The 26,428-nt window shown below is 34.0% G+C and overlaps 2 protein-coding genes across 5 annotated transcripts in view; one reads left to right on the forward strand and one right to left on the reverse strand.

Moving 5' to 3' along the window:
- Window positions 1-5,286: 5,286 nt before the first annotated feature.
- Window positions 5,287-23,442, reverse strand: LOC143054973 (uncharacterized). Its single transcript, XM_076228071.1, has 6 exons — window positions 23,292-23,442; window positions 17,544-18,765; window positions 16,776-16,977; window positions 14,319-14,516; window positions 12,988-13,115; window positions 5,287-9,350 (listed from the first exon to the last, which is right to left on the reverse strand). Exons 2-6 carry the CDS (start codon window positions 18,684-18,686, stop codon window positions 8,712-8,714), a joined length of 2,310 nt encoding a protein of 769 aa, XP_076084186.1. The 5' UTR covers window positions 18,687-18,765; window positions 23,292-23,442; the 3' UTR covers window positions 5,287-8,711.
- Window positions 23,443-23,528: 86 nt separating this feature from the next.
- Window positions 23,529-26,428, forward strand: part of LOC143054974 (prolyl endopeptidase-like) — a 54,160-nt gene continuing 51,260 nt past the window's right edge. For all 4 annotated transcript variants that reach the window (XM_076228073.1, XM_076228074.1, XM_076228072.1 and 1 more), the window contains exon 1: window positions 23,529-23,675. In XM_076228073.1, the coding sequence (XP_076084188.1) occupies window positions 23,610-23,675 (66 nt within the window). In that variant the 5' untranslated portion in view covers window positions 23,529-23,609. The remainder of the gene's footprint in view (window positions 23,676-26,428) is intronic.

Below are 26,428 nucleotides of genomic sequence, written 5' to 3' on the forward strand. Positions count from 1 at the left end.
TGTTTAAGACTGTATGTTGACATCTTTATTAGACTCGGAACGATTTAGAGCTTGACATTTTGTACAGACGTTTGTCTATTGTTTAACACTGTATGTTGATCTCTTTATGTAGAATCGGGACGATTTAGATTAACATTTTGTACAGACGTTTGTCTATTGTTTAAGACTGTATGATGACCTCTTGATTTAGACTCGGGACGATTTAGAGCTGGACATTTTGTATAGGCGTTTGTATATTGTTTAAGACTGTATCTTGACCTCTTTATTAGACTCAGGACGATTTGTGGCTTAACATTTTGTATAGACGTTTGTCTATTATTTAAAACTGTATGTTGACATCTTTATTTAGACTCGGAACGATTTAGAGCTTGACATTTTGTATAGACGTTTGTCTATTGTTTAAGACAGTATTTTGACCTCTTTATTGAACTTAGGACGATTTGTGGCTTAACATTTTGTAAAGACGTTTGTCTATTGTTTAAGACTGTATGTTGTACCTTATGGTACAATTTCAGAAAGATCAATACAGTTAAACACAAGTTATTGTCTGGAAACTAACAAAATGCTTATTTGGGCCACTTTTGGGGCCCCTAATTCCTAAACAGTTGGGACCATAACCCGAAAATCAATACCAACCTTTATTTAGTGGCTATAAACCTTGTATTAAAATTTTATTGATTTGTATTTACTTATACTAAAGTTATTATCCCCAGAAACCATCTGTCTACAGACAACGCTGACGACCACGACAACAACGTAATACCAATATACGACCAAAAAAAATTAAATTTTTGCAGTCGTATAAAAACTAAACGCAATGAAATAGCACAATAGTGTTGAAAGTGGCTTTAAACACCAATAATTAAACCAATCAATTTTAAGGTCAGTAGTAGCAGGCACATTTAAATTGATATGGTAAATTGAGAATTTTTTTTGGACTTACTTAATTGTGATTGTTGCATGGACTTACTACTGCGATTGTTGCAAGGACTTACTACTGCGATTGTTGCATGGACTTACTTCTTCGATTGTTGCATGGACACAATTGTGAGATTGATTATTGTGATTTCTGGATATGATGGATACGGTGCATATATCTATGTTATTCTGGATATGATGGATACGGTGCATATATCTATGTTATTCTGGATATGATGGATACGGTGCATATATCTATCTTATTCTGGATATGATGGATACGGTGCATATATTTATGTTATTCTGGATATCATGGATACAGTGCATATATCTATGTTATTAAAATCTAAATTGTCTTAAAATGTTTGTTTTTTTAGAAACAAACACAGGTTAATCTGATGCAACTTTTGCAACATCTCAATAACTTCTATCTGATTGATTGATGCTGCTTTCAATACAATTGTACTATTTTGTGGCAGTCATATTTAAGTGATCGAGGGAGCCTGCAGCAGAGTGCCAGTAGAAAACCACCAACCTTGGCAGTCATATGTAAGTGATCGAGGGAGTCTGCAGAGTGCCAGTAGAAAACCACCAACCTTGGCAGTCATATTTAAGTGATCGAGGGAGCCTGCAGAGTGCCAGTAGAAAACCACCAACCTTGGCAGTCATATTTAAGTGATCGAGGGAGACTGCAGCAGAGTGCCAGTAGAAAACCACCAACCTTGGCAGTCATATTTAAGTGATCAAGGGAGCCTGCAGCAGAGTGCCAGTAGAAAACCACCAACCTTATCAGTCATATTTAAGTGATCAAGGGAGCCTGCAGCAGAGTGCCAGTAGAAACCACCAACCTTGGTAGTCATATTTAAGTGATCGAGGGAGCCTGCAGCAGAGTGCCAGTAGAAAACCACCAACCTTGGCAGTCATATTTAAGTAATCAAGGGAGCCTGCAGCAGAGTGCCAGTAGAAAACCACCAACCTTGGCAGTCATATTTAAGTGATCGAGGGAGCCTGCAGAGTGCCAGTAGAAAACCACCAACTTTGGTAGTCATATTTAAGTGATCAAGGGAGCCTGCAGCAGAGTGCCAGTAGAAAACCACCAACCTTGGCAGTCATATTTAAGTGATCGAGGGAGCCTACAGAGTGCCAGTAGAAAACCACCAACCTTGGCAGTCATATTTAAGTGATCGAGGGAGCCTGCAGAGTGCCAGTAGAAAACCACCAACCTTGGCAGTCATATTTAAGTGATCAAGGGAGCCTGCAGCAGAGTGCCAGTAGAAAACCACCAACCTTGGCAGTCATATTTAAGTGATCAAGGGAGCCTGCAGCAGAGTGCCAGTAGAAAACCACCAACCTTGGCAGTCATATTTAAGTAATCAAGGGAGCCTGCAGCAGAGTGCCAGTAGAAAACCACCAACCTTGGCAGTCATATTTAAGTGATCGAGGGAGCCTGCAGAGTGCCAGTAGAAAACCACCAACTTTGGTAGTCATATTTAAGTGATCAAGGGAGCCTGCAGCAGAGTGCCAGTAGAAAACCACCAACCTTGGCAGTCATATTTAAGTGATCGAGGGAGCCTACAGAGTGCCAGTAGAAAACCACCAACCTTGGCAGTCATATTTAAGTGATCGAGGGAGTCTGCAGAGTGCCAGTAGAAAACCACCAACCTTGGCAGTCATATTTAAGTGATCGAGGGAGTCTGCAGAGTGCCAGTAGAAAACCACCAACCTTGGCAGTCATATTTAAGTGATCGAGGGAGTCTGCAGAGTGCCAGTAGAAAACCACCAACCTTGGCAGTCATATTTAAGTGATCGAGGGAGTCTGCAGAGTGCCAGTAGAAAACCATTGAACCTTGGCAGTCATATTTAAGTGATCGAGGGAGCCTGCAGCAGAGTGCCAGTAGAAAACCACCAACCTTGGCAGTCATATGTAAGTGATCGAGGGAGCCTGCAGCAGAGTGCCAGTAGAAAACCACCAACCTTGGCAGTCATATTTAAGTGATCAAGGGAGCCTGCAGAGTGCCAGTGGAAAACCACCAACCTTGGCAGTCATATTTAAGTGATCGAGGGAGCCTGCAGCAGAGTGCCAGTAGAAAACCACCAACCTTGGCAGTCATATTTAAGTGATCAAGGGAGCCTGCAGCAGAGTGCCAGTAGAAAACCACCAACCTTGGCAGTCATATTTAAGTGATCGAGGGAGCCTGCAGCAGAGTGCCAGTAGAAAACCACCAACCTTGGCAGTCATATATAAGTGATCGAGGGAGCCTGCAGCAGAGTGCCAGTAGAAAACCACCAACCTTGGCAGTCATATTTAAGTGATCAAGGGAGCCTGCAGCAGAGTGCCAGTAGAAAACCACCAACCTTGGCAGTCATATTTAAGTGATCGAGGGAGCCTGCAGCAGAGTGCCAGTAGAAAACCACCAACCTTGGCAGTCATATTTAAGTGATCGAGGGAGCCTGCAGCAGAGTGCCAGTAGAAAACCACCAACCTTGGCAGTCATATTTAAGTGATCGAGGGAGCCTGCAGAGTGCCAGTAGAAAACCACCAACCTTGGCAGTCATATTTAAGTGATCGAGGGAGCCTGCAGCAGAGTGCCAGTAGAAAACCACCAACCTTGGCAGTCATATTTAAGTGATCGAGGGAGCCTGCAGAGTGCCAGTAGAAAACCACCAACCTTGGCAGTCATATGTAAGTGATCGAGGGAGCCTGCAGCAGAGTGCCAGTAGAAAACCACCAACCTTGGCAGTCATATCTAAGTGATCGAGGGAGCCTGCAGCAGAGTGCCAGTAGAAAACCACCAACCTTGGTAGTCATATGTAAGTGATCAAGGGAGTCTGCAGCAGAGTGCCAGTAGAAAACCACCAACCTTGGCAGTCATATGTAAGTGATCGAGGGAGCCTGCAGAGTGCCAGTAGAAAACCACCAACCTTGGCAGTCATATATAAGTGATCGAGGGAGTCTGTAGAGTGCCAGTAGAAAACCACCAACCTTGGCAGTCATATTTAAGTGATCGAGGGAGCCTGCAGCAGAGTGCCAGTAGAAAACCACCAACCTTCAGGAGGAATTTCTGAATCTACAGTACTAAGGAAAATAAAAAAATAAACAAAATTTTCTTTCCAACTTTTTCTGATTATCAGTTGATTAGTGACATTAGGTATACAATTAGTTCCAACACTCAAATTTGCATAAAAAGAATTATAGGAATCAAAAGCAATGGAGGATTCCAAAGAATTTCTTTAACTATATATATATATATATATATATAAAAGTCTATAAAAACGACCAACCAGCAAATTTACTATGTACCGGATCGTCTAGAATAGGCGATACTATGCAGATAAGGAAAAAATTATATCAGTCTAAATCTAGTTGTGCAAATCTTTAGACTGATATATATATATATATATATATATATAACAAAAGTGATGATTGCCTGGGAATTATTTAACAATAAAGATGGGATGTAGCATTTGACTAATCATTAAATTTCATTTTTAATAAATGCAAGATGTACTTTTAAGAATTTAATGCACCTTCTAAGAATGGTCTGGATGGGGTTTACAGACTAGAGGTTGAGAATAAGCAGAATAAAGGGCAGAAAAAAGAAAGAATGGAGAATAATGGGGTTCTAGATGATAAAGAATGGAGAATAAAGGGGAAAATCATGTAGAAAAAATGGGGAAAAATAAAGGATAGAGAATAAAGGGGTACTTAATGGTAAAGAATTGGGAATAATGTACAAAATAAATAAAACTGGTCTAAAAAAAATAAGAAATAAAACAAAGATCCCCATTCAGAGCCTGTTTCAGAGTTTAATAAAGTTGATCAAATACACATTCCCAGTACCAAATGCTGTGCTTCATTCCAATTTGACCATGTTGACTTGACCAATGCTTTTAGACCCTAATTAAACTACTAAAATAATAGAAACATTCTTAATAGAAGGGTTGAAGCATGAGAATGGTAATACAATTCTGATTTACAGATCAATATAATTTGGCAGTTAATTACTATGAGATACGAACATGTGCAAAATATGAAAGACAAAGGTGACATATATAAATTAGAATGATTGAATTGTTATGCATAATCTTTCAAAAAAACATGTGTTTAGGTATGCATAATCTCTAAACAATACTAAAGCATGAGAATCTTTCTAAATCAACAGATCAATTTCTACAAGAAACAAAGATAAAACTTACACTATGGTATAAGATAAATACATTTTGTAAGTCAATTATTAGTTACTGTTGATTCATTATTAGGGAGCTACCATTGGATTTTTATGGGGGGGCTAGGATGAAAAATGTTGTCCTGCATTTTTTTTTAGCTGTAATCTCTGTCCTGCCTTTTTATTTTTCACTCTGTTCGGCCCTGCCTTTTTTTTACCTAAATTGTCGTCCTGACTTTTTTTTTTTTGCAAGTGTCTCATCCTGCCTTTTTTTTTACTCAAAACTCCTGTCCTGCCTATTTTTTTCAAATTTCAACCTAGTCCCCCATAAAAATCAAATGGTAGCTCCCTTATTCATTGGATACCAATTTACGTTTTGTGGGTTTCGTGGGTACAGGTGAACAACCAATTCAAGTGTTCAATGAATAACATATTTTCAATTAGGCTGCAGTATGGGCTTTGCTCATTGTTGAAGGCCGTGTGGTGACCTATAGTTGTTAATGTCTGTGTCATTTTGGTCTTTTGTGGAGAATTGTCTCATTGGCAATCATACCACATCTTCTTTTTTATACTTGTATACAGAGACTGGAAATAACCACTAAAATCAAATATCCATGAATATGCAAGTTTTCAGTAATCCACAAAAATTGGTACCCACGAAAAATAAATGAATCCACGGTACCATCAAACATTGACTAACAATACATACTACTGGGTATTTACTATTCTAAAGTCGAGACAACCATTTTACCCCAAAAATTTACCCTAAACAATCATTCTAATGACTTTTTATGACCAGAATCATCAATAAAACAAAACAAGACAAGAAAATAAACAAATATCAATGTTGGCTAACTATGACCATGTCAATAAAGCTGCGACAAGGCTAATTTCATATTTCCATAATTATCTTGTTTAAGAGCAGATAACTCAAAATTAATTGTTCCCCCCATCAAATAATTATTGCAAGTACAATTAAAACGAACATGTTTAACCTTCCCACATTCTGTATGAGCCTGTCCCAAGTCAGGAGCCTGTTATTCAGTGGTTGTTGTTTGTTGGCTTTATATCATATTTGTATTTTGTTCAAATTTTTTTTTTACATCAATCATGTCACTAATTTTCTTGTTTGAATTGATTTACATTTGTCATTTCAGAGCCAATTATAGCTGCCTATGCATTTAGGGTTTTGCTCATTGTTGTACGGGACCTATAGTTGTCTTTTGGTCTCTTATGGATAGTCTTATTGGCAATTATACCACATCTTCTAATTTTTATATGGTACCAACAGAAGGCACTTTGAAATTGGGTAACAACCTATAGAAGAGATTTTTTAATTTCCTTGCTGCACAAGAATCAATTTTACACCGACACACTGTCGTCATCATGAATGCCTTCCATATATTTCATGTAGGTTTATAAGGAATTTGTTTTGGAGGAGGATTGAGATGATATGCATAACATAATTACTTTGCACTGATTACTATAATTATAACTTATCATAAATTGATTTAACAAAAATTGTAAATTCAGAAATTAATGCGAGGTTTTTATTATTGCAAAAAATTCAACAGAGTTGTAAACCCAATACATTAAACTCACAATTTGAAATATTTTGTATGAATTAAAAAGGATTTTTCTCGAATTCGTAAAAATTAAAATAGCATTTAAGTCTAAAATGACAAAATCGCAATTATAAATGAACACAATTATTTCTGAATTTACAGTTATCAATATCCTTCAGAACATAAAGGGGTAATGATTGTTTTGATTTACATTTTGAACTTCAAACTTTGGAAGTTGTATTTTAAAAGCAAAGAAACTTTTGACCATATTATGAATTGAGTTATTTCCCTTTGTACATGAAATTGTCGGTAGGACATACAAATCACTTAATATGGTCATGGATTGGACCTGAAGACTGTTCACACCACTACACATATTTATTGTTTGTATAATGTCATACATTGTACTCAAAAACACAAGAAAATGTGTACTCATAGGTAGAATTGAGATATAGCTAGCCAGCCAGAACTAAAAACATCACATGTATCATCATAACCTACTGTGGATTCATTATTTTTTGTTAGACACCAATTTTCAAGGATTTCGTTGGTACAGGGAAACCACGAATTTAAACGTTAACAAATTGCAAACTTTATTGTAAGATTAAATGCAGACTTTTTGGAAAACCACAAAATAAAATATCCACGAACATGCAAGTTTTCCTCAATCTACGAATATTGATATCCACCAAAATAAATGAATCCACAGTAAAAATTAAATCATGACACTCACAGGTGATCATAACTTATCAAAATCATGACACTCACAGGTGCCATAACTTATCAAAATCATGACACTCACAGGTGCCATAACTTATCAAAATCATGACACTCACAGGTGCCATAACTTATCAAAATCACATCAAAATCTACAACAAAACAAACCTCACAGCCAACATGGCATAAACAAATATATAATATCAGTTAAAGTAAAAAATTGCACATAATTAAATATTCGTTATACAATTTTGATACATTTACAAGTTCAAATATATCATGTACATGCTCAAAAACAATTGGATGTGGATATAGCTTTCTTAAGATGTAAGAAGTCCTTAATATAATCTGGTGGGTCACAACATGAGCCATCTACTTTTATGTCAATAATAAAATTTATCATTCAACTTTTCTTTACTAACAGTGCCCACACAGCTTTCTATTTTTAATATCACCTTCAAGGTCACACCTTGCTACTTAAATATGTACGGAAACATTTCCTTATATAAAATATGAGTGCATTGTGGAGATATTGTCTTGAGATAAAAGTTTGAACTCTGATTGAACGCTAATATTATGACAACTAAGAACAAATATTTGAGACATGTTTTGACCTGCCTTTAACGACAGAGGCAATTATATAAAATATAAATGTAAACGTAATGACATTGTTGTATAGTCTAGCAATGGGGTGTATTAATCTATAAGGACTACTTTTAACTACAGTACCTCTCTAATCAAAAGTTAATGTAACATGAAGTTCAGAAGAAATTAGAAATGGCCATGATGGCAGTAATTACAAATAGCAGAGGGTATATATTATTTAATCAAACACATGAAAAGTTTTGTAAGACTTTGTTGTATTCTATATCAATGTATGTGTGTGAAAAAACCAACCACTACTTTTCAAATATTTCATAGTAGAGCCTTTAACATGTTTAAACTTATTATTTCCGAAAACATTTTCACCTTCTTTATCGGCAATACATACATGTATATTCATGTCAGGCCAAACAAAAAAATATGTGTGTTTACTGTCACATGCTAGAAAAAAGTCAGTAGGAAGGTAGGGATTTTTTTTTTAATATTAATATTTTTGAATTGAGTGTATGTCATGAATGTGAGCAACATTGTAACGTAAACAGTGCTTATTCAAAAATGACAAAAAAAACCTATAGGGTAGGGGATAAAAATTAGGGAAGGTAGGGGTACAGTAAACACATACTTTTATGTTTGGCCTAATATCAATGAATATCATCAACAGAAAAACAATGAATGACTAGCTGACAACAGTATATATAAAACATAATCTCTGCATAATTAAATAGACATCAGAAAAGACCTACTAGAATCCAGTATCACAGGTTTCCATGGAAACCAATCCATAATATGGGTCCATTTGATCACAGTTTTGTTTAACTTGTTGGATTTCAGATATATCGTCACTTGTATCATTACTCGGTGCCATTTCATGATCGTCTGCTCTTTCATACTTCTCTACTTTGTCAGAATCTGAAACATTTAGATGATCCAGATTTTTCGCTCTCCTTGTACCTATTCTTCTTCTCTTTTCTTTTACAATAGCAGGTTTAACGGAACCTCCATTTTCTTTCAGTTTTACTTCTTTTTCTTCTTCTTTTTCCCATTTGACAGGAAGTTTACCAAGAATTTTGACAAAACATCCTTGTGTGTCCACATTTATCTCAGTAACAACTTTATGTTCCTTTGTATCATTGGAATTTTCAAACAAACTTTTCTCATCAACAAAGTTTTGATCAGTGCTGCCATCTACTTCCTGTTCAGACTGATCACCTTCTCCTGATGTTATTTTACTTGTTGTTTTAACATGGAGTACCACCAAATCATCTTCCATTGTCACTTCAGCAGTTGTTACTGTGTTGTCATGGATACTAGATGTCGTCTGTTGTTCTTGAGATTTGTACTTTACAACATCTAATGGTTTCTCTTCATTCTCAGAATGGACCTGCAAAAATAATGATTTGAATGTTAGTTTGATATTATAATACCTTACATATATTTCAAACAATTCTATTGGGTAAAACATTATCACGTGACATGGAATAATTTAGTTTATTTTAATTTAATTGCAAGGAAGGACAAACAACCCTAAAAATTTACACCAGCGGTGAATAACCCTATTATGCACAGGCTAATAACCTTTTGAGTTTCTTGATTTGTACAAGAGTTATCTCCCATGAAAATTATGTCACAGTCGTAAATAAACAACATGACAATCAGATAATAATTTATTTCAGTGACAGATACATGCATATTGGGATCACAGGATTTTTACGAGAAGGGTCACACTAAGGTAACTTGCATATTGAAAACGTGTCTGCAAATTGCTTCCTGGAAGCTAGCAATTAAAAAAAAGTAAACTGCTTTTAAATCTGGACAAATAAAAGAATTTTCTTCAGAAAAAAGAATACATAAGTTTAATAATGAAAACTATCCATTTTGTTATAAAACACATATGCATCATTTTCTTTTAAATTGAGGTTTCATATGACTTTAAGCCTTGTTTTACTAAAATCTAGTAAGGATCTCTCATCAGACTTGTTTACCATGTTTACAAGTACAACATGTTACCATTGATTATAGCTATTCAAACAAGTGAAACTGCGAGCTACTGCTCACTGATGATACCCCGCCGCAAGAGGATAATATTAATAGTGTAAAAATATGCAAGTGTTCGGTAAACAGGAAGTTGTCGAGTGATGAATCTGAAAACGCATCACACGGTATAGCTGACTTAAATAAATGCTGAAACCAAATTTCAGAAATCCTTGTATTGTAGTTCCTGAGAAAAATGTGACGAAAATTTTCAACTTGGCTATCATGTGTAAAATCATACAAGTGTTCGGTAAACAGGAAGTTGTCAAGTGATCAATCTGAAAATGCATCACACGGTATAGCTGACTTAGATAAACCCTGAAACCAAATTTCAGAAATCCTTGTATTGTAGTTCCTGAGAAAAATGCGACGAAAAATATTCATGGGACAGACGGACTGACTGACGGACCGACGGAAGGACAGACAGATGTAAAACAGTATACCCCCCTTTTTTAAAGCGGGGGTATAATAATAAAATCAACCATCTACACCTTCAAAATGGCTGCCAAGAGAAATAACTCAAAAAGTATCATAATGAAAGTGTTGATAGGGGTTAATCCATCAAATAGGTTGTGCCATAGTTCTGTTATATAATGGATTTCTACAATCCATCACAACCAAAATAATACTAGTATTGTTAATTACGAAATTATGATGATTACATGCAGACCTTGTTGTACTGATCCCAACATTGCATTGATTTCTGATGTTATCATGTGACTTGTGAAATAAAATAGAACACGGTAAAACAGACTACTGTGGATTCATTATTATTCGTTGGATACCAATTTTCGTGGCTTTCGTGGGTACTGTTGAACCACGAAATTAAATGTTCAACGAATAACAAATTTTCTAAAGGCTTGTATACAGACTTCAGCAAAACCTCGAAATTAAATATCCACGATCTTGCAAGTTTTCCCTAATCCACGAAAATTGGTACCCACGAAAATAAATGAATCCACAGTATCTTGGAACTGACGTATTTCCTAGTCTTTTACTTATAGATACGGTATTATCAATTGTTTATATACGGTATTATCAATTGTTTATGTACGGTATTATCAATTGTTTATATACGGTATTATCAATTGTTTATATACGGTATTATCAATTGTTTATATACGGTATTATCAATTGTTTATATACGGTATTATCAATTGTTTATATACGGTATTATCAATTGTTTATTATTGACCATAACAACTGTTTTACTTGTTTACAACTACATGTAGCAAAAGAGTTAGATCTTAGAAGTACTTGTTCCTGTTTTTGTAAAATAATTGTCAAACATACCACATCATGGTATTGGCTTTGCTCATTGTTTAAGACTGTACATTGACTGTCAAACATACCACATCATGGTATTGGCTTTGCTCATTGTTTAACATACTACATCATGGTATTGGCTTTGCTCATTGTTTAAGACTGTACATTGACTGTCAAACATACCACATCATGGTATTGGCTTTGCTCATTGTTTAACATACTACATCATGGTATTGGCTTTGCTCATTGTTTAAGACTGTACATTGACTGTCAAACATACCACATCATGGTATTGGCTTTGCTCATTGTTTAAGACTGTACATTGACTGTCAAACATACCACATCATGGTATTGGCTTTGCTCATTGTTTAACATACCACATCATGGTATTGGCTTTGCTCATTGTTTAAGACTGTACATTGACTGTCAAACATACCACATCATGGTATTGGCTTTGCTCATTGTTTAAGACTGTACATTGACTGTCAAACATACCACATCATGGTATTGGCTTTGCTCATTGTTTAACATACCACATCATGGTATTGGCTTTGCTCATTGTTTAACATACCACATCATGGTATTGGCTTTGCTCATTGTTTAAGACTGTACATTGACTGTCAAACATACCACATCATGGTATTGGCTTTGCTCATTGTTTAAGACTGTACATTGACTGTCAAACATACCACATCATGGTATTGGCTTTGCTCATTATTTAACATACCACATCATGGTATTGGCTTTGCTCATTGTTTAAGACTGTACATTGACTGTCAAACATACCACATCATGGTATTGGCTTTGATAATAAAATTGAGAATGGAAATGGGGAATGTGTCAAAGAGACAACAACCCGACCAAATAAAAAACAACAGCAGAGGGTCACCAACAGGTCTTCAATGTAGCGATAAATTCCCGCGCCCGGGGGCGTCCTTCAGCTGGCCCCTAAACAAATATATACTAGTCCAGTGATAATGAACGCCATACTAATTTGATCATTGTTTAAGACTGAAAATTGACTGTCAAACATACCACATCATGGTATTGGCTTTGCTCATTGTTTAACATACCACATCATGGTATTGGCTTTGCTCATTGTTTAAGACTGTACATTGACTGTCAAACATACCACATCATGGTATTGGCTTTGCTCATTGTTTAACATACCACATCATGGTATTGGCTTTGCTCATTGTTTAAGACTGTACATTGACTGTCAAACATACCACATCATGGTATTGGCTTTGCTCATTGTTTAACATACCACATCATGGTATTGGCTTTGCTCATGGTTTAAGACTGTACATTGACTGTCAAACATACCACATCATGGTATTGGCTTTGCTCATTGTTTAACATACCACATCATGGTATTGGCTTTGCTCATTGTTTAAGACTGTACATTGACTGTCAAACATACCACATCATGGTATTGGCTTTGCTCATTGTTTAACATACCACATCATGGTATTTGCTTTGCTCATTGTTTAACATACCACATCATGGTATTGGCTTTGCTCATTGTTTAAGACTGTACATTGACTGTCAAACATACCACATCATGGTATTGGCTTTGCTCATTGTTTAAGACTGTAAATTGACCTATAGCTGTTAATTGCTGTATCATTTGGTCTCTTGTGAAGAGTTGTCTCATTGGCAATCATACCACATCTTCTTTTTTTATACCTCATCTCCTTATTGTACAATTGTTCACTTACCCAAACTTTGACCTCTGTGGAACCATGTCGACCACTAGAAGAGCTGCTCTCTGTAGAGGTCATGGTGTCACTGTGATCTGTATAAGGAATTCCTATTTCTATGTCTCTCGTTTCTGTTTTTCTTGCAGCTATTGTTTTGTACAAAGGAAAGTAATTAATAAAGACTTATAATAAAAAAAAAATAAAAGAAGAGAGTTTCACTGTCTCCTGCTTTGCACATAATTTACCCTAGGTACAAGGACAATAATTAAATAAAGTACTTTTTGTTTGTTTTTAAAACAATTAATAAATATCTTAGAATAAACTGTTAACACAGAGATATGTCTCGCCTTTTTGTTATTTTGATAATGCAAATGTTGAAATTAAGAAAGCAATATTTTAACAGGTAAGTTATGCAAATATTCACTTATACTACTGCATGCCAATTGGCAATTATCATTGGCCTACCACTAATGGTTCCCCTTAAATGTACCTAATCACAAAGTAATACATGTGTTTCAAACAAAGTCAACAGACCATTGGGCAAGGTGAGCTAAAAAGGGCAACAATGGCTGAGTCAATAGACCCTTGGGCCAGGTGAGCGAAAAAGGGCGACAATGGCTGATGACGTCACATACATTGTATATCAAGAACACAACGTTCTTTAAATCTTTGTAAAGGAAGGGTAAAAATCATTATAGAAACAGATTCCACCACTATAACTTGTGAATTCAGACAATGTATGTAAACGATTAGGAAATTCAAACAGTAACTTGTGCTGTATTTGCTTCTGAGAATTAGCTGTGTGTTCTAGAATTTATTTATATGGTCTATATACTCATATGGTCCAGCCCTTTAATATAATTTATCGCACCGCTGGTAAATTGTCACGTTGTGATTGGTTTAAAGCCGTCACGTGGTGACCCCCTATGAGACCGTAGGGGTTAGTAAATTTCATAGGGGGTCCATGACGTCATGTCTACTGTTAATGGTGACGTCGTCCATAAATGTTGTTTTTCTTTTATTGTTTATTTTGCAACAAAATGCAGCAGAAAAAGTCCAGAGTGCGATAAACTCGTTATACAGTTAACTACTGACCCCCTACAGACCCATAGACAGTCAATAAAATCCATAGTGGATTAGGCCTCCGGCGTCACCCTCTATGGATTTTACAAAGTTTCTATGGATCCGTAGGGGGTCAGTAGCGAACCATATAACTTATAATAACCAAAGGAGTATAATACTTATATGGTCACCAGACTCATCACCATATGTTTATGATCCAAATACTGATATGGTCCAGAACATATACATACCTAGTCATACCTGTATGGTCCAGAACATATACATACCTAGTTGTGCCTTCGTTCTGACTCTGTTCTGTTCCTCTCTCTGCTTTCTGTGGTTTCTGATCCATTTCTGTCGTTTACGATGGTGGTAATATTTGACCCCAAAGTAAGTCGGAACAAAGATGACACTGCCACCTATGAACACTGCAGCGGCTGCTACAATTAAACCACTTAGCAAAACACCTCCAAATATCTTTGCACCTAGAAATGCAAAAAAACACTGTTGTTACATCAACAAATCATTCCAAACACAACGTATAGTTGATCCAGTGCTTAAAGTATCAAATCTAAGAGTTTGTGATCAGCTTATTTTAATATAATAAGTTCCTCAGAAATTTGTTTTTATTGTTTTGTCATAAACTTGATAAATCAGGTTGTTATGGGGGCACTAGCTGTCAAATTCATATTCACCCGTTTGACTTAAATTCTCATATTTGTTTTATAATAATGTAAAACAATTATCCACACTATTAAAAGTCTAAAATAAACATTTTACAGAGCATGGTATCGTTATGAAGGTTCGTTTCGTGTGTATTTTAGTCTAGAGATGCCATCTAATCAACTATCAAGTCAACCTTCGATGGCCATATACAGTATATAAACATAAATATAGATTATATAGATTAAGCTAATTCGTGCAATTTAATTTTGCTATGTGTCTTTAATTTCCTATCATAGATTAAAAATATATGTTTATATATTGCTGTTCGGTGTGAGCCACGGCTCCTTGATGAAGGCTGTACCTTGACCTATAATGGTTTACTTTTATAAATTGTTATTTGGATGGAGAGTTGTCTCATTGGCACTCATACCACATCTTCCTTTATCTATTTATCCTGGTTAAATGAAGTTCACATGAATATGGATTCAATGAGGTCGAATTATTCACTTGCAAGTGAATAATTCATCATCAATGTTTCTTATCTTATTTTGACAAAATTGAAACATACAGGCTGCTAAAAGCGATTTATTATTTCACTTTCATCATGTTCATTATTGACTGATTATGAACCAAAAAAATCATATTTTAGATTTTCTATATCATGTATATAACTCGTAGCTTTAATCTTTTTATGATTTTGTGATGTCATAAATATTCAAAGCTGACAAAATAAAAAAGTCTAGATTTGTCTCATTGTTGAAGGCCTTTGACCTATAGTTGCATAAATTCATGTAATTTTGGCTATGGTGAAAAGTTGTTTTATTGACAATTATACCACATTTCCTTCTTTCAGGGTTTCCCCTGGGTCAATTATTTTTTTCGCCAACTCTTTCGCCACTTTATTATTTTTTTCGCCAAGTAACATATCGTTTCAAATTTACCTTTTTTCTGCCCCCCCCCCTTCTTAAAGAAGATAACTTTGTCCCATTGTTTCTATAATTATTCTCTCAAACTTATTTTAGAGTCTACATTTTAATGAATAAACACTTAACATTTACTTTACAACAACAGATTTTTATTTAACTTAAAAGGGAAAAATATTCATTGTATTTTAAACAACTTTTGTAAATGAGGAGGCAACTATACTTTTGATAATAAAGAAGATATAAGTCCTGGAATATAACAAAATTCATGGACATGTTTAGATCATATAATACCAGTATAGTTGGTAGGGAAAGTTTCTTTAAAAGAAAAATGCTGATGTGCCCTTTTGTACTAAGAAGTGTTTTTTTTTATAACAAACCAAAAGCTTTTATCACATGAAATTGATCCCTCATTTCATGTGTAGTCATTACATTGAAGGGTTACTCTCATTCCAGGGGTTGTTCCCAACTTTTTGGATAGATTTTTTTCATAACGACAGTTTTCTTTTCTTGACCATCGTAAATGAACAAGTTGAAACGTAAAACTATGCTTGAAACACGTGTGTCACTCAAACAACTTTAAAGTAGTCTCCCTAATCAATTACGTATATTAAAGTCAAAGGATAATTAAAGTTTTAAATCGGAGATTTTTCTTGCTTTTAAACATTTTTCGTCACAACAGCTTTCTTTTCTAAACTATCTTTAAAAAGAAAAGGAGATGTCAAAAGTTTGCTTTAATTATGTGCGTCGCAAAGTGGTAAATAAATTTTGTATGTGACATTTAGGGGAAGCCATTTAACCATATCATTTTGTCAAACAATTCAAACAACACCTTTATTAATTAGTCCTTTGTTGTCGACAGCCATAAAATGCAATCATCTGATTATTGATTTTCTGTCCAAATCTTAATGAGGTCAAGGTGAATTCCGAGTATTGTCTGACATGTCTGATCGGATAAAGTCCGAGAAACTCGAAAAAAAGTTAAAACACAAGATGGAGGAAATTAATTCGTTATATATTTTTCTTTCGCCAAATTCTTTCGCAAATGATGAATTTTTATCGCCACAATTATTATTTTTTCGCAAATTGCGAAAATGGCGACCGCCAGCGGAAACCCTGCCTTCTTTTATATTAATGTACTGAATATTGACCTACCAAGGACACTCCCCCTGACTGCCTTCCTAGCCATTGGCTTGTCTGGTAGTAAGTTATATTTACATCCAAACGGACTAAATCTGTCACTGTGTTTACCAATCAGTTTCATCTGTATGTACCGATCTCCACAGCGATAACAAAAACTTGTGTTACAATTCCTACAGGTCATATGACTACAGCCACTTTTCTTCTGGATAAATACCTATAATAAACATGATTAGTATGATAAACATGATCAATAACAATTCCTTCAAGTCATATGACTACAGCCACTCATCTTCTGGATAAATACCTATAATAAACATGATTAATATGATAAACATGATAGCCAAAATAAACAAGTTACATGATAATTAACCATGAGATTTCTTTCACAAAGTTAACTGAATGTTTGCATGCTTACTTGTTATCTTAGCTTGTTGACTTATATCCAAATAAATATCCAAATATTGATTGGCTTGGAGGTTAATAAAATCCAAATATTGATTGGCTTGGAGGTTAATAATATCCAAATATTGATTGGCTTGGAGGTTAATAATATCCAAATATTGATTGGCTTGGAGGTTAATAATATCAAAATATTGATTGGCTTGGAGGTTAATAATATCCAAATAATGATTGGCTTTGAGGTTAATAATATTAAAATATTGATTGGCTTGGAGGTTAATAAAAATTGTATTCTATGCATATTTTACATCTAAAGTGACAAAAAAAACCAACAAACAGGCCAAAGAGAACCAAATCCTTATGTGCTCTGGTCAAGCTTACCTTACATTTAGGACATCTGACAGCATTCTTTTGACCATAACTCAACTCTTTAGCCCAGTTCTTCACCAGCTTGTCCCCCTTTTTGAACTCTTTGCACTTAACATCTTCATGCCAAGGAGCATGACAATCATAGCACCAGGTTAATGCGCACCGTGAACAAATGACCTTTAGACCTGCTGCTGAATTTTTCTTTTTCTTTTTCAACGTTTCGGGTGATAAAGTTGGTAAAATTTCACTTTTGTTTTGAAGTAAACAACATCGTGGACAAGTTTTCACATTAGGATCTTTATTTTCCTCAATTAAAAATCGGTAAAATTTATCTTTCAATTCTGTCGGTAACAAAGCCAAAATTTCATCTCTATGAACATAAGAGTCACAATTAATACATTGTAAACGTACATTTCTTTGTTCGACCTCATTTTTTACATATTCCTGCAAACAGTTCTCACAAACAGGTACACTACAACATAGCCTCTTTCTGGTATCAATGTCTTCACTCAGACAGATTTCACAATTTCCTTTTATTTTACTACTACATGGATATTGAGGATCCTGTTTTTGTCCATCAAGCATTTGTCGCATTGGCCAAGGAATCGGACCATCAAAATCCATGTCCATTCCTTGTATATCTTCTAGAAATTGCTGAATAAAGCTATCATCTTGATCAAAGACATTTCTAAAACGATCCCCTAATCTGTCGGTTATATAATCTAATTCGTCCTCAGCATCAATATCATATAAATCATTATAATCCTCAGTGTTAGAATTATCATCATCCTCATCTGAATCGTCCCTTAAGTTTTCTGGTATCATCTCCATGTCATACCTCCCTGCATCGCTATGACTACTGGAGGCTTCATTGTCAGGATGCAAAGTAAAATGGCTCTTCCCAGAAAGTTTTAAATCACTGTCGTTCTTAAACTTAATAAATATATAATTATCATGTTCAGTCTCATATGATTCTCTGCGGCCCTGTGTAGATAGACCAGGGTCACCTTGACCTTTGTATGTCATCATTTGACCTATGTCTTCAGAACTGTCATCTCTTGTTTCATGAGTTTTATTTTTAGATTCTATAATTTCAGTTTTTGTCTGCTTCTTCCCTGGAAACCTGCATTTCCTGACAGTCCTGTCGACACTCATGTTTTTATTAAGATCCCCCAACTGTTTCTGTTTCTTTATCTGATACTACCAGGATATAGCCATTCCTATCTGTATGTAACTGAAAATAAAAGAGTAAACATTAGTAAATGTCTGTTAACAACAATCTACACAAATAATGTATAGCGGGTTATTTTCGCGGGTGAAAAATTTCGAGATTTTCATTGAATAAGGTATACGAAATATTTTGGGGATTATTATTTTGGCGGAATCAAAACTTTTATCAAAACCCTTGCATGTACACTTTAAATTTGGCAGAATTTTTTCTGGCGATTTTGTAATATCCGCGAAAATTTACAGCCTGCCAAAATAACCTGCTATTCCGTATAATGTTTCAATATTTCCACTTGACTCTGTAACAAGAGATCTTTTTGAGAGAGTTAGTTCCCTTTGGTGGGATGTATCATGTAAACTTTCATTGTCAATAAAGAGCAAGCAGAAAAATCAAATGTATCTGTTCATGTGTAATCTGTAAGTCTTTTATATTTTATAATTACGTATAATGTTAAGCTGAACTTTTGATATCAATACATGCACATGATGCATGACATATTCATGTACATGTAGTTATTTTCATTTTAAATTGATCAAGTAACTTAGTTCATGCAGTTTGTCCAGTTATAAGAGGCAGTCTACATGTACAATTGGCAAAGGGGCAGTAACTCAGTTTGTCTAGATAAGAGAGGGTCTACATTTGGTAAAGGGGCAGTAACTCAGTTTGTCCAGTTATAAGGGCCAGTCTTCATTTGATAAAGGGGCAGTAACTCAGTTTGTCCAGTTTCAAGAGGCAGTCGACAATTGGCAAAGGGGCAGTTACTCAGTTTGTCCAATAAGAGCCAGTCTACAATTGGCAAGGAAATCTACTTGTGGTTAAAGTAAAAACAGAATTAAATTGGTAATGATATGATGAATGTGTGTATATATATATATATTACATGTATCAAAATTTCCAAAAAACTTTAGTGGTTGTTTATTTAAAGTTAATGTTACACAGGATGCAGCTTGATACTACCTCAGAGGTCCAATCCTGAATAGTTTGGGCAAGTTTGGACATAACATTAAGTTAATACAGTTCTGAATTTGAATTGTGATAAATATTTGACACAGCCATGTTTCTGATACAGAATAAATGTGGTTTAAGAACTTAAAATTTTGAAATTGGACTTTTACCTAATATGGTCCAACATTATGAACATCCAAAATCTTATTACACAAGTTTTGCCCCAAATTCCTAAACAATTAGAACAGAAACCTGCAAAATTAATCTCAAATCTTCAGAAGATGACAATGAAGAAATCACCATACTATTTAATGGCCATTTTTTTTGCTGTCCTATGAAAATTTAATCATCAATAATATCAAAGCACAAAATTTTTAAAGCCAATTTAACAAAAATGTACACAATGCAAATACCAGAATACATGACCAAACTGGACCTTAAACATGTTAAACCACATCTTCTTATATAATCTACTTTTAAAGAAACAGCCACATTTATATATAGCCAAAGAGCACTGACTATTGTTTATCTCTGGACAAAAATAATACCATCTATAATTGAATTTCATAGGTTGACTAGCTGTTGTTTGGTTGCTGTTTAGCTAGTTGATGTTATACATAAATACCATAACCATGATTACTTACATGTACATGACTAAACATGCTACAATTCAAGTTTTATTCTATTGGATTTTTAGGATAACAATAAATTTCACAATGAAAGCATATCATGTATATTACATGTAGTATATGTAGGTAAACATGGTAAATGTAGCTTTAGCAACAAATGTATCCTTTCTTATTGATAATTATATAAAATTGAGAATGGAAATGGGGAATGTGTCAAAGAGACAACAACCCGACCAAATAAAAAACAACAGCAGAGGGTCACCAACAGGTTTTCAATGTAGCGAGAAATTCCAGCACCCGGAGGCGTCCTTCAGCTGGCCCCTAAACAAATATATACTAGTCCAGTGATAATGAACACCATACTAATAATTGTTTGATCAATGTGCAATTATATGTAGATTAACATACAATGTATAAAGAAAATATTAAATTGTGACATCAAGTGTTTATATATATATGTAAAAATATTATTTATCTTCATCTTAATCACGATCATATTGAAAATTTACATTACACTTATAATTACATGCTTATCTAAGTACATTAATATATAAGTAATACATTATGAAATATATTCATGTCAAGTACATGCCTCTTAAGTCAATAAACAATTAAATAAGGAATCAGAAATACATGTAAGCTGGGGAAGTTAGAATTGCTAACAAAGATGGATTGAAACCTTTTAATCTATCATTCTATCATTACTTGTTATTTGCAGTATACCTCATATATCATGTATATATAGTCAAATGTGTAGGATTTTTTTTTTTTTAATATTGAAATTTCACCGCACAAACTTCTCATGCCTCTTGTTTGTCTTTTTATAGTGAAAATACATTAACCTGGTGCACTTGTGTAAATGTCAACACAGTAATAATTGAATTAGTACATATTGCTATTTTGATGTGTGTATTTCCTGTAGTATATATATATTTTTATAACACATGTTACATATATATTGGGTATGTATTGCATATCCATCCATCCAAGGAATGTCAATGTCATGCATGTGTCATGGGAGGTGTACGTACCAAGGTCGGCAAAAAACCAACGTCAATACTAGTACATGTATTGAACAGGCTTGTGGTGAAAAATACCAGGAAGTACCATGAGTATTGTTCAATTGAAAATTATATAGGAAATACATTGTAACTATAACAAGAGCATGAAGAGTGCACCCAATGAAATGTCTCTCCTGCATTTTGTACTTTATGAACCATGATTTCTTTTATTTTGAAAATTAATATAACGTAGGTGAAATCAAAGACTTTATGTCCTGACTAAATAACAAAGTAACAATTACATCTGAAATGTCGAGACTTTTTTTTTAAATTGTAGTCTAAATGAAAAATTCATTTTTATTTTTCACCCCCCTCTTTTTTTTATCTGAAATTATATTTCATGCTTTGAACAAAAATGATAACAGAATTTTTATTCATTTTTAAACTATATACATGTATGAAAATTTATTTAAAATTTTCAACCCTCCCTTTATTTTTATCTTGATCTTGGTAACCATGGTAACTTGCAATGTGTGATAAATGTAAGTACAAAATAACTGACATGATAAACTTCAAACTTTTGACATTTTTGTTTTTATCATTTTATACCAACAGTTATATTCAGTTGGTTTATGTTTTTATTCCCAACAAAAAGACATGAAATTGTTTTTATCTTTTTAAGTATTTTATGTGTATTATAAATACATCTGAAATTATAATTCATGCATTTAACAAAACAAATGCCTTCTTCGTGTAGTTTTATCAGAGGATGAAGAAACTATCACTATATATATAGCTACATGTAGCTTACAGACAAAATGTATACAGTATCATTCATTTTAAAAAATTGAATCATACAAAGCATGGCAAAGGGAATAATTATGACGCATTGAAAGGCTATAAATATTTTTAGCTAACTCCTTACATCGACGTCATGATGCTGAAGCCATCTTTTTTGGTTGGATTTTGAGAGAGAATTTTGCTCTCAACTTTGAGACCAAATTTCAATGTGAGGCGTCAAAGTAAACAAATATAATAGCCTTTCATAAGACATCATAATTATATGGAAACATGGCAGAGGGAATAGAACCAAAATATTTTTCAACATCAATTAGAATTGATATCTATCAAAAGATACATACAACATACATGTACATGTAGTCAGTTTGACAGACCTCAACATAATTACAGATATGATGATGAACTATTTAGATTTTGCTGGTTTTTTTTTGGTTTTAATTTAATTCTATGGAGATTATAAGGAGAGGAAGTCCCCTGTAAAGATACAAAAATAAAAAACAACAAAAAAAGGAACAAAAATTAAAAATTTCCCCTTAAAAAATCATTCTACTAATGAACTCAAAACTTTTCATTCAGACTTTTTTCTTTTCCCACATTTGCACTACTTTCTTTTTTCTCTCTCGTTTGTCATGTATTGGAAGGAACACAATACACATTTCATTTTTAAGAATTCTTTGATACATGAAAAAACATTACCTGATGTCAGTGATGATACATGTAGTGTTTCTTTGTTTACATTGAATATAACCTCATAACTTATATAACGTCAAAACTAAAATCCCTTACAAGAGAACCAAAATCGTAAACGTTACAGTATTTGAGGTTCATTTTTAGCAGATTTTGAAGTTAAAAAATGTTTGAATTAAAATTAAAAATACCAATTCATACAGACTTCATACCTTTTCACAGTTAATGCCTGCCTCATATTAATTATATTGTAGCTGTCATACCTTACCTGTACGACTGAATCCCGAACTAATGAATAGAAAACAAGCACTTCATATGAAATGACAGTTTTCTTTAAATAGATTTCTAATTTTATCAACAATGATCATTGGTTACTGGTGATGGGTACATAAATAAACAATGAACATGATGAAACAACAGTAATTTGTACACACGTAAACAAAATTATTTGATCAATTTCGGCGCTTACCCTAGTTTAGTGGTAAAGGAGAGTTATTGTCTTAAATTAAACAAATCACATTCTTTGTCATTTCATTGAAATAATTCGATTGTTTACAATATTTTGTCAGCTGATGAATTACATTCCAATCCCTTTTTTCTCACTTTCGGAACATTTCTGACAGCTTTGTGACATCTACGAAAACTCTGAAAATCATCGAAAGTCTTTTATCATTCTCTATCAACAAAACGTTTGATAAAATGTAAATTTTTGGCTTGATTACAAAGAATACTTTTTACATTGAATTTATTCTGTACTAAAAGTTGTTGTTGCCTTGTTTCCACGAAAATGAAATTTTCATACCCAGAATCCCGTAGAGATGATTCAGTGATTGATGAATACCACGGCACTAAGGTTTCCATTTACAAATATTCCAGCCTAAATATCCGGATCAGCCTAATTTTCAGAAAAAAAATCAAAAATTTTGAAAATTATTTCTCATGGAAAAAAGAAGAACTTTTCATATATATAATTTATTTAGCTTTCTTTCTTTTGGTAGGGAGGCAAGTACCAAATTTGTTAGGGCGATGAACATTATGAAGTGGCATTTGAACGTTAACAAACATAATGATAGATATTCAAAAGTTATATAAAAAATGTTGGAAAAAGCAGAATTCTAGTCAAATCGGCACCTGGTTAAATCGGCACTTGGTCAAATCGGCACCCAGTATAGTCAAATCGGCACCTAGTCAAATTGGCACCTGGTTAAATCGGCACTTGATGTAGTCAATTCGGCACCCATGTTAAATTTGTTTAATATATGATGTGTACAAAATATAACTTTGTACAATTTATAATTTGTACAGGGTTTTTGTACAAGTTATAATTTTTTTGACACACATTTTCTTACACCAGGTGATACAAGTTTATCTTTAAAAATGTTCTAGTTCAATCTTTAAATTCAAATTTATATACTTTAACCTAACATTTCATGCTATTATCCTTGTCCTCACAATGGAAATGAGGATACCTGAATAGTTTACATTCGAATTTTAATTTTCCTGATACCACATATGACATATATCCATAAAAAGTCTTTTTGTGGTCTAATCATGTTTGTGTATTAATTCTCGCTATTAGATTATATCATATCTATAATACTAAAATTACGAGGTCCAATTTGTCAGCCGTCATCACGTAAAAACGACGAATCAAAGAATTCAACTTTATTTATAACTAATATAGTACAAAGGTGTAGATTAAAAATTACACCACTCCAGGCCCTTTTGTTTTCCACGTAATTAATATTGCCAATAATTAAGAAGTTCCGGGTCGAGTCCAATACCGATACCTATAGTATATTCACCTGTTACCTGTTACCTTATCTGTACGTTCTGCATCTGACAGGCGCACCAACAAACAGTGTATTCAGGATTAATATGCTATATACACGGGTCATAATCACAGGACGTAAAACAGCGAATCAAAGATTTCAAGGGGGGGGGGGGTCCGGGGGTTGGAACCCTCCCTTTTTTTGGCCGATCAATGCATTTGAATGGGAGCATATAGTTGGAACCAGCCCTTTACTCTGTGTTGGGAACCCCCCTTTTTAAAATGGCTGGATCCGCCACTGTTATTTATCACTAATATATAGGACAATGCTGTTGATTAAACAATACTCCATTCCAGGACCTTTTGTTTTCCAAATAATTAATATTACCAATAATTGATAAGTCCCAGTTCGAAGGGTTCAAACAGAAAGATTTGAAAGCAGAGAAAACTGTGTATCTTATAATCGGCATGACTTTATCAGATGACAATACTAATACTAAAATAAGGCTTGCGCATAGTTATATACTTTAATTCAATGATGGACCCGCGATATCACGGGTGTGTTCTAGTAGTTGTGAAAATATGACAGAAATATGCGAAACAAAAGCTGGTGTTACATTGTGTTTTCACTATGTACTTGATTAAAATTATTTATTAATTGAAAAGAAAATTTATCAAAACCATGAAAACATCAGTCACATAATGTTGAGAAAACTTTAAATGATCAACTTTTGTATTTTTACAGCTTGATGCTTTTTAACAAAATAAATCATGATCAGACCTGCCAACTTTTGAAAATCTCCATGGGGGATTTAGTGCGCGACCATATTTTTAAGGGTTACAATTTTAGTGACTTTTCTGTGTGCATTTTTTTTTCTCCTAAAAAAGTCAAGTTCTCTTCTTTTTTCTTTTGGTATAATAATGATGAGCTTGTAGGCCTTTATTTCTTTTATTTGCATGATTCTTGTACTATTAAATTATAAAATTCACAAAATAACTGAAGAATAGAGAAAAATGGCATTAAAAATAAGGGATTTCAAAGTAGAGACCCACCCCCCTTTTTCCCCCTCTAAAGACCTTCTCATCTATGAACCTTGACTCAAAAGACCTAAAACTACATGCCCTGAAGTTAGAAGGATGAAGACAGATTTTGATTTACTCTCACTTATGGTCTTATCAGTATCAATGAGAAAAAGGATAAAATTTGAGTTATCTTTCTTTGTATTCAGAGGTGCTGTTACCAGCGGAGGCTTATTCAGTAACACAGTAGAAGAGAATTCAAAATGGCGTCGATTTTAAATCAACAGACATTCGACGTCTGTTTTCAAAAATTAAACGGATTTCAAGATAAACGATGTTTTCTTGAGAGTTCATTACAGTTCTCAACTTTCAATTAATTATTATTTTGTTGTGGAACTACGGCAAATGTTGCAAATTGTGCTGTTATGATATAAAATTGATTAAAATTGAAAGGCTGTTTGACCAAATTTGTGTTTACAAATTAATTTTGAGGACTGTTACGACCCATTAGGTAATCTGATTACATACAACCAGTAATTATGACACCTGTTGTGACTGTTAATTAGCGTAGGGTCGTTAACTTGTCATAATATGTCCCCAGGTAAAATTATAGATTTTTTAAATTGATCAGAAAAACTTCAAAATCAGTAAACAACAATTTTTTCGGGTAAAGTTGGTGAAAATCGGGATTTTGACTAATTTTACAATCCCGATATCGGGATTCGGGTTGAGGGATAAAAATCGGGATGATACCGCGAAAATCGGGATAGTTGGCAGGTCTGCATGATCGAATTTATACATTTTTAGAAATATCT

Source organism: Mytilus galloprovincialis, chromosome 12 (genome assembly GCF_965363235.1).
Source record: "Mytilus galloprovincialis chromosome 12, xbMytGall1.hap1.1, whole genome shotgun sequence".
NCBI lineage: Eukaryota > Metazoa > Mollusca > Bivalvia > Mytilida > Mytilidae > Mytilus > Mytilus galloprovincialis.

Bases quoted from the DNA above. Each gene is read 5' to 3' on its own strand.
- LOC143054973 (XM_076228071.1), bottom strand. From the start codon at position 18,686: ATGAGTGTCGACAGGACTGTCAGGAAATGCAGGTTTCCAGGGAAGAAG. The intron at 16,978-17,543 runs GTAAGCTTGACC...TGTTTATTATAG, and splicing joins TCAGATGTCCTAAATGTAAG to GTATTTATCCAGAAGAAAAG. The intron at 13,116-14,318 runs GTATGTATATGT...ACAAAACAATAG, and splicing joins CAGAACGAAGGCACAACTAG to CTGCAAGAAAAACAGAAACG.